This window comes from Mustela erminea, chromosome 9, assembly GCF_009829155.1.
Source record: "Mustela erminea isolate mMusErm1 chromosome 9, mMusErm1.Pri, whole genome shotgun sequence".
NCBI classification, from domain to species: domain Eukaryota; kingdom Metazoa; phylum Chordata; class Mammalia; order Carnivora; family Mustelidae; genus Mustela; species Mustela erminea.
In genome coordinates this window covers 61,645,547-61,654,580 of record NC_045622.1, presented here as the reverse complement: position 1 = coordinate 61,654,580, position 9,034 = coordinate 61,645,547, and the positions used below count along the sequence as shown (strand labels likewise).

The window sequence follows — 9,034 nt, the reverse complement described above, 5'->3', positions numbered from 1 at the left end:
CTCATTAGCTAACTCAGGTACGGTTGAAAGGGGCTTTTATGATAACAAAAGACACTCTCATTCCTATCACTCAGGAAATGTTCCCTCTGTGACAGGAACCTAGACAAAGATTGCACACACACACACACACACACATTATATCACAACATCACACTGGGGTTTTCTGCAGTAGTGCAGGCCAAGTCCAACCCCCTTCTTCCAGCAGAAGCTATGAAATTTCATGTATAACAGTTTTCTGTGCACTGGGGTCTTTATTTTTTTTGTTGTTTTTTATTGTTTATATTTTTATTGTTTATTATTTTTTTTAATTTGACAGACAGAGATCACAGGCAGGCAGTGGGGTGGGGGGAAGCAGGTTCCCTGCTGAGCAGAGAGCTCGATGCGGGACTCTATCCCAGGACCCCAAGATCATGACCGGAGCTGAAGGCAGAGGCTCAACCCACTGAGTCACCCAGGCGCCCATTGGGGTCTTTCTTCTTCAGCTTCTGCAGAACACTGCTTGGGACCACTTTCCTCACCTCTGCCAATCTAGCTATAGTCACTACCACCACCACCTCAGGGGCTCAACAGGGACTCTCAACAGTTACTCCAACTCCTGGCTCACCCAGAATACTCAGATTCATCTGAGTACTTGCCTTGGAGACCCAGCTGGACACTCAGAGCCATTTGGTATCTGGTGAGAAGGAAGGAGCAATCTGCCCTTCTGCAAGCATAAGGAGGTGAACTATCTGTAAAGGACTTTAAAAAAGTCCTTTTTTAAAAAGGTTCAGCTGGTTAAGTGTCTGCCTTCGGCTCAGATCTTGACCCCAGGACCCAAGGGATCCAGCCCCAGGTCTATCTTCCTGCACTTTGCTTCTCCCCTTCTCCCTCTGCCCCTCCCCCGCCATATGCACTCTTTCTCAAATAAATAAAATCTTTTTTCAAAAAAGTAATAAAACTAACTAAAAGTCAACCTAACTTGTTTATAGTACATTTTTTTAAATTTATTTTTTATTTGTTTTCAGCATAACAGTATTCATTATTTTTTCACTACACCCAGTGCTCCATGCAATCCGTGCCCTCTATAATACCCACCACCTGGTACCCCAACCTCCCACTCCCCCCCACCACTTCAATCCCCTAAGATTGTTTTTCAGAGTCCATAGTCTCTCATGATTCACCTCCCCTTCCAATTTCCCCCAACTCCCTTCTCCTCTCCAACTCCCCATGTCCTCCATGCTATTTGTTATGCTCCACAAATAAGTGAAACCATATGATAATTGACTCTCTCTGCTTGACTTATTTCACTCAGTATAATCTCTTCCAGTCCCGTCCATGTTGCTACAAAAGTTGGGTATTCATCCTTTCTGATGGAGGCATAATACTCCATAGTGTATATGGACCACATCTTCCTTATCCATTCGTCTGTTGAAGAGCATCTTGGTTCTTTCCACAGTTTGGTGACCGTGGCCATTGCCGCTATAAATATTGGGGTACAGATGGCCCTTCTTTTCACGACATCTGTATCTTTGGGGTAAATACCCAGTAGTGCAATTGCAGTGTCATCGGGAAGTTCTATTTTTAATTTCTTGAGGAATCTCCACATTGCTTTCCAAAGAGGCTGCACCAACTTGCATTCCCACCAACAGTGTAAGAGGATTCCCCTTTCTCCACATCCCCTCCAACATATGTTGTTTCCTGTCTTGTTAATTTTGGCCATTCTAACTGGTGTAAGGTGATATCTCAATGTGATTTTAATTTGAATCTCCCTGAGGGCTAATGATGATGAACATTTTTTCATGTGTCTGATAGCCATTTGTATGTCTTGATTGGAGAAGTGTCTGTTCATATCTTCTGCCCATTTTTTGATATGATTGTCTGTTTTGTGTGTGTTGAGTTTGAGGAGTTCATTATTTAATTTCTTTTCACTGTAACAGAATTCATTGTTTATGCACCACACCCAGTGCTCCATGCAATACATGCCCTCCATAATAGCCACCATCAGGCTCCCCCAACCTCCCACCCCCCCTTCAAAACCCTCAGATTGTTTTTTATCACTTTACACAACAATGCTAAACAGTGTTAGTGATACAATAACCCTCACATAAAAATATTTTTGGGGTATAACTTCTAGTTATTTTTCTGTCTCCTGAGTTATAATAATATCCATGTAAGCTTCAAATGATCACTTTTTAAACTAATTCACTAACAAATATTTTATTCTATGTGAAAAGTTAATTTGAGGAACTATCAGTGACACAGTCAAATTTGGCCACATATGTTACTTTTCACAGTAAATTCATAAGAATTTATGATCTTCCAAATTCACTTCTGGTGCATTTTAGACTCTAACCCTTCTAGCAGAACATAGCCCTACTTTTAAAACAGTAAATTTAAAATAAACAATTTTAGTTGCACAAGATTTTTCTTTTCCAAATTTAGGGTAATGTATCAGATGAGGCCAGACACAAAAATATCTGCAACCACTAGAATAAGTCTTGAACAACACATAGTAAAACACCAATGTTTAAAATTGTTCCATGAATAGCTCACAGAAACTGGAGAAAGCTATTAACTGGAGAAAGCTATTAACTATGCAACAAAAAAATGTAAGGAAATTGACAGAAAGAAAGAATCAAATTTAAAGACTGCCAGAAGAGACAAGGTATGATGGCTTTCACGGACAAAAATAATAAAGGACAACATTTGGTGCCGTACGTTTTCACAAAGTGGACATTTCTTCTAAAGCAATGCATCAAATGATGTCAGTGTCAGTTCATCTTCTCTTGACTTATGCAGAAGAAAATCTTCACAAGATTTTACCACTAAGGATTTATGATGAGTTTTCAATTGTAGAAATCCTGAAAGCTGTAAGAATTGATCCCAAAGAAATAAGTCACAGACAATATTGCAATTTCTGGAATTTATTGTGAAACAAGATTTGTATAAATCTATGCTAATGTATCCATATGTTTAAGACTTTTCCTAACTACTTCAGACAAAAGAAACTTCTCAAAATTAAAATTAACAAGAAGTGTTCTCTGGTCACCTATGAGCAAGGATAGTTTCACAAATCTAAGTGTGCTATCTACTAAACATGAATGTGTTGTTAGTCTCCAAAAGCCCTAGGAGACTAATACCTTGGTCTACAATTTATTGTCTCATAGTCCTGAAGGATGAAAGTCCTAAATCAACGTGACAGCTGGGCCATGAATTCTTTCAAGGATCTAGGGTAAATTTTGTTCCATGTCTTTCCCTTAGTTTCAGGTGTTTTCCAGAAATCTTTGGCGATCTTTGGCTCCCAACTACCTAACTGGGATCTCTGACTTCCCCGTTACATGGCATTCTCCCTGTATGTCTCTGGTCCTCACATGGTTGTCTTCACTCTGTGTGTGTGTCTCTGCACTTGTGGTTTTTTGTTTTTTGGTTTTTTTGAGGACACCAGTCATTTGGATTAGATGCCCACTTTACTCCAGTATGACCTCATCTTAATAATTAATTGCAACTGCAATAGTTCTACCAAATAAGGTCATATTCTGAGGGGAATGCTGTGGAGGTTGGGAGGGGTTTGGGCTTAACATATCTTTGGGTTGGATCAGGCGAAGACACAATTCAATCCACAACAAGGAGTAATTTTGACAAAGTGCAGATTTGCAGACATTAAGACTCAAAAACAGAAACTAGAACGCTACTGAACATTAACACAAATGCACAGGTATGTTTCTCACCTTTTCAAAAAGTACACGGACATAATTAAAAAGCTTTATTAAGCCAGGGCGCCTGGGTGACTCAGTGGGTTAAAGCCTCTGCCTTCGGCTCAGGTCATGATCCCAGAGTCCTGGGATTGAGCCCCACTTTGGGCTCTCTGCTCCGAGGGGAGCATGCTTCCTCCTCTCTGCCTACTTGTGATTTCTCTCTCTGTCAAATAAATAAAATCTTTTAAAAAAAAAATTTTTTTTAAGCTTTATTAAGCCCTTACTTTTCCTTTGACTTCAGCACTTTCTAACTGGAATGGATACTCCACGTACTTTAACAAAAGAAAATGTTCAGTTAACTGCGCTTCTTTTCCGAGCATCACTGTTATTCATTTCCCCATTATTACGGAAAATAATTTTGTGACAAAAAGACACGCTCAGGTTGTCAAACACGCGGACTCGCCACCGCGAGGACCTGGCCGGGCCGAAGGCTACAGCGACCTCACCCCTCCAGGAGGCCCTTCCCCTCAGAGACTCACTCTCCCAGAAGGCTCCGCGGCAGAGCTTCCCGTCCCCCGGGAGGCCACAAGAAGACTGACGCAGCCCAAAAGACACTCGACGGCTGCTTCATCCCGCACTAGGGGGCGCCTGGTTCCCCGGTCAGACAAGGAGTGTCTGAGGACCGCCCCGCTCGCCTCTCCTGAAAGAAGCCAGCACTTCTCCGCCCTCCCTCAGGTTGCCAACGAGGCAGGCTCTGATACTCATGCGCAAACACGTCCACCACGCACCTAAGTACGGCGCATGCGTCCTCCCTAAACCGTCTTCTCGGCGACTCCCTTCGCGTTTCCAGTTCCGGCCTCGTAGGGGCGGAGAGAAGCTAGCAAATATGCGGCTGTCAGTTGCAGCCGCCATCTCCCATGGCCGCGTATTCCGCCGTCTGGGCCTTGGTCCGGAGTCCCGCATCCACCTGTTGAGGAACTTGCTTACAGGCTTGGTGCGACACGAACGCATCGAGGCGTCATGGGCGCGCGTGGACGAAATGAGGGGCTACGCCGAGAAGGTGAGGGGCGGGGCCGAGCAAGGCGAATGAGTTGGGGGCAGGACCTTTCTGTCCTATGCGAGGCTTCTGGCCTGAGAGGCGGCTGGGCTTGGGGGATAAGTGGGATAGCCCTGGCGGTCCCTGCCCCAAGTCTGAATCCCCTGACACCCTGAGTTGACCCCTCTCCTCCGGCCTCTCAAATGGACGGCATGTTAGAGCTGCGGAGTTAGGACTCGCTTGAATTAGAGGGATGGTTTGCTAGTGGGATGAGTGGGTTGCGGTCCCGCGTTAGAGAAGCAAGATTGGCGCCTCCTTTCTTGCTCGGGTTGGATCAGTGATGTTATGTCCCCTCAGCTCATCGACTATGGGAAGCTGGGAGACACTAACGAACAAGCCATGCGCATGGCCGACTTCTGGCTTACGGTGAGTGCATCCTGTCTCCCTCCCAAATCTGATCCTTTGCTCCCTTTTGGGGAGGGGGTTGTTAAAGGAAGGGGAACCTGGATAGAATTAAGCTAAGACACTCACTTGTGGACAGATAATCGTGAACTAAATTAGAAATGTGTATCTTAAGTTAGTTGAATGTTACGTGAATCAGCCTGCACAAATGCCTGTAACCCCTCAGTGTAACTTTGACTCTACCGCGTTAGGGGGTGGGAGAGTTTTGTGTGAATGTGTTTGGATCCTATTTTTGGAAGTGCCGAAAGTTAAATGTGTCTCTGCAGTGTTGCCTGACTCTGCTCTTTCCTGGATAACTCTCCCCCTCTAGGAGAAAGACTTGATCCCAAAGCTGTTTCAAGTACTGGCCCCTCGTTACCAAGGTCAAAATGGGGGCTACACGAGAATGCTGCAGATCCCAAATAGCAGTGAGCAGGATCGGGCCAAGATGGCAGTGATCGAGTATAAGGGGAACTGCCTCCCACCCCTACCCCTGCCTCGCAGAGACAGCAACCTTACACTTCTAAACCAGCTGCTTCAAGGGTTGCAGCAAGACCAGAAAGCAAGCATCCACGGCTCCCACACAGCTCAAACGCCAGGGATTTAACTGGGACCAGAGGTTGTGTGCACGCTCATCAATGCCCATGATCACAGGCCTTTGGAGCTCTTTTAATCTCTAAGAAGAACTGGAGCTAGAGTTGTTAATGGACGGTCTTAATGGAGACAAGAAGCTTCTGAGGAGCCAGATACTCATCTCTTTGCAGTAGATAAAATTCCTTATATGAATATATGAATGTATTTGGGTTTTTATTTTTTCCTGCCCTTGGGATTTCTGGAGAATGAGAACTATCCAAATGCTCAGTCTCTGTGAGTTAGTAAATTCACTGCTAATGTTTCTGGCTTGTATTCTGAGTTTGTTAGGTTAGCAGTTTGGTATTTTGTTTTGTTTTGCTTTAAGATTTTATTTATTTATTTGACAGATCACAAGTAGGCAGAGAGGCAGGTGGGGGTGGGCAGGGGGTGGTGGGGGGGTCGAGGCTCCCCACTGAGCAGAGAGCCCGATGTTGGGCTCGATCCCAGGACCCTGGGATCATGATCTGAGTCAGAGGCAGAGGCTTAACCCACTGAGCCACCCCAGATCAGTGGCTTTTTGTGGCCTCTAGGACCAGTGGCCTCTTGTGGCCTCTAGGGTGACGGGAAGCTCCACCGCAGAGCCTGCTGGGAGAGTGAGTATCTGACACCCAGGAGCACCAGCAGTTTTGTTTTTCTTAATGCCAGTTTATATGGGGCTTATATCCTATAATTCCAAATTGGCCTCCAAAGGTGATTGAGTTTTGACATCTAGCATAGAGACTGAGCCTTTCGGATCTCTTGGAGAAAGATTAATTCTTGACAGGCTAGGAGAGTGAACATCTAGAACTGAATCTTCCATAATAATCTGGTACCTTAGGAAGCTCCAAGGAACACTACAGCTATTCCTCTGTTTCTAGACAGGATCACATATTACCCTCATGTGCTCCCCTCAGCCCCAGATAGGCCTCAGAGGAGAGGATCTGAGGACTCAGATGTACCACCTTTCTGGCCAAAGGGGTGGAAGCATTCAGGGATAAGCTCCTTCCTTTTGGAGTGGGAGTCGGGGGTTGGGGAATAAAGAGAGGGTTGAGGTGGGGGGAGGGTTAGGAACTTAAATGTGCTGGGAATTTCCTGGAAGTTTTTATTGTTGTCAAACTGGCCTTCTCTGGGAACTTAGAAAAGGGAAATCCGGCTTCAGAATGGCCAGAGCAAATGAGAAGTAGGAAGCTCCTTGATATCCACTAATTATTGTGAAGCCAGACTTAGCTCAGCCAGGCTTCCTATTCCTCAGGCTCAGAGGAATAGGCTTCCTATTCCTCAGGCCAAGCAGAGAGCCCGATGCAGGGGCTTGATCCCAGAACGCTGGGATCATGACCTGAGCCGAAAGCAGAGGCTTTAACCCACTGAGCCACTCAGGCGCCCCAAAGAGCGATTTTTTTTTTTTTTAAGATTTTATTTATTTATTTGACAGAGAGAGATCACAGTAGGCAGAGAGAGAGAGAGGAGGAAGCAGGCTCGCTGCTGAGCAGAGAGCCCGATGCGGGACTTGAGCCCAGGACCCTGAGATCATGACCGGAGCCGAAGGCAGCGGCTTAACCCACTGAGCCACCCAGGCGCCCCTCAAAGAGCGATTTTTATCTTAGGCTGGAACTTCAGAGTATATTTAGCCTGCTAAACCCAACCATTGTCAGAAGGTAAGGGTGAAGGTGAAGGGGTCACTGGTGTAACAGGTAGATACTAGCTTCAGGGACAGGGCTATTGTGTTATATTTCACTGCAGCTGCTCAAGTCTTAAGATTCATCTGCTCCCAATTCAATTCTCTCCTTAGAAGTCACTTTTTTGAGGCTACCTTGAAACCTCCCATCTCTTCCCTCAAATTTGTCCTTCATGCTACTGCCAGAAAGCTCTTTCTGACATATTTTGAGTGACATATAGTAGACACTCAAAGCTTTTATTCAGTAAACCTACAATTCTGAATGCTTCCCTAAGATTCATCTCCTTCCTGTGGTGTTGGCATGAACATTCACTTAAGCTAGATATCTTGGGAGCCATTCCTGACTCCTAGAGAAAGTACTTTCTTTAAAATTAAAACTACGTCTGTTAAGTATTACATAGGTGGGTTATGGCTTGACTCTCAGCTTTTCCTCTTAGTCCCCAGAAACAGACCTCCTTTGGGGCTTTCAACAGTTCCTTAAATGTTTAACAAGCATCTGCTAGTATCTAGCATCATTTTAGTCACTAGGGATACGATCTTTATCAAGCGTTTGGCATTACGTCAGGCCCTAGGCTAGATACTAAGGATCTAGAGATGAGAAGAAACAACCTTTGCCATCAAGGAGCTCACAATCTAAAGCAACACTTCTGCTGCCACAATGGCCTTATGAGACACTGGATCATTAATATTTTGGCCCATAAAAGAGTACATAAGTCCTAGAATGTTTATTAGAGGCTCAGGGATAGCACAAGGGATATAAATAACCATGTATCCATTTGCTAATCTGGCCTATAAATGGTTACTTTTCACCTTAGTGCACTATGCCCTCAAACCCATCTAAGTACCTCTTTAAATTGTAAACCCCCGCAAGAGGGGCTCAGATACAATGGAGTTCCCGCTCTACTTTCAAAGGTTCTCTGTCTCAGACTCCGGTTCTTTACAGCAAGATTGATGGCTATATCCATTTCCTTCAAAAAAAAAAAAAAATTCACTCCAGCCTCAGCAAAACAGTGACACAATATAAGCCCAATATGCAAAGGAGACACAGCTGCAAAAGCCCAGTGCTGATTGCTTACACTCACTCCACAGTCAAATGAGCAAGTCTTGTTGGGTTTCTTTCCATAACGTTTCTCAAATCTGCAATCACCTCTCCCTATCCTGAAATCCAAGACATCTCTATCCTGGATTACTACAAAAGCCTCCTAACTTGCCTCACTCCACACTGCAGATGTAGAAATAGAAATCTGATGTCTTAATTCTCTGCTTCATGATCTCCAGTGCATCCTCCTTCCCCCTGGGGAAAGAGTCCTGGTTCCTTACCATGATCCCCTTGGTGACTTGGCATCTGCTCCCTACTCCATTTACTTCGCTTGCCTCTATTCTATGCTTAGGAAGCACGGAAGACCTTATTTTGACTTTCACCTACGCACAGCTCCCCTTACACCTTTTGTTCACAGTCTCGACCATCCAAAGAACTCTCCCCATTTCACCTACCTAACTTCTACACAGATTTCTGGCATCTGGGTGGCTCCTCTGACCATCCCCATATCTAAATTCATTACTTTGTAAACCCGGGTGCTGCTACAGTATTTCCAT

The 9,034-nt window shown here is 44.8% G+C and overlaps 1 protein-coding gene across 1 annotated transcript; it reads left to right on the top strand.

The window, feature by feature from the left end:
* Positions 1 to 4,490: 4,490 nt before the first annotated feature.
* On the top strand, positions 4,491 to 5,941 carry MRPL17 (mitochondrial ribosomal protein L17). Its single transcript, XM_032359172.1, has 3 exons — positions 4,491 to 4,734; positions 5,068 to 5,136; positions 5,483 to 5,941. The coding sequence occupies exons 1-3, from the start codon at positions 4,561 to 4,563 to the stop codon at positions 5,756 to 5,758; spliced, it is 519 nt and encodes a 172-aa protein (XP_032215063.1). The 5' UTR covers positions 4,491 to 4,560; the 3' UTR covers positions 5,759 to 5,941.
* Positions 5,942 to 9,034: the final 3,093 nt, after the last annotated feature.

Bases quoted from the DNA above. Each gene is read 5' to 3' on its own strand.
- MRPL17 (XM_032359172.1), top strand. From the start codon at position 4,561: ATGCGGCTGTCAGTTGCAGCCGCCATCTCCCATGGCCGCGTATTCCGC. The intron at 4,735-5,067 runs GTGAGGGGCGGG...ATGTCCCCTCAG, and splicing joins TGAGGGGCTACGCCGAGAAG to CTCATCGACTATGGGAAGCT. The intron at 5,137-5,482 runs GTGAGTGCATCC...CTCCCCCTCTAG, and splicing joins TGGCCGACTTCTGGCTTACG to GAGAAAGACTTGATCCCAAA.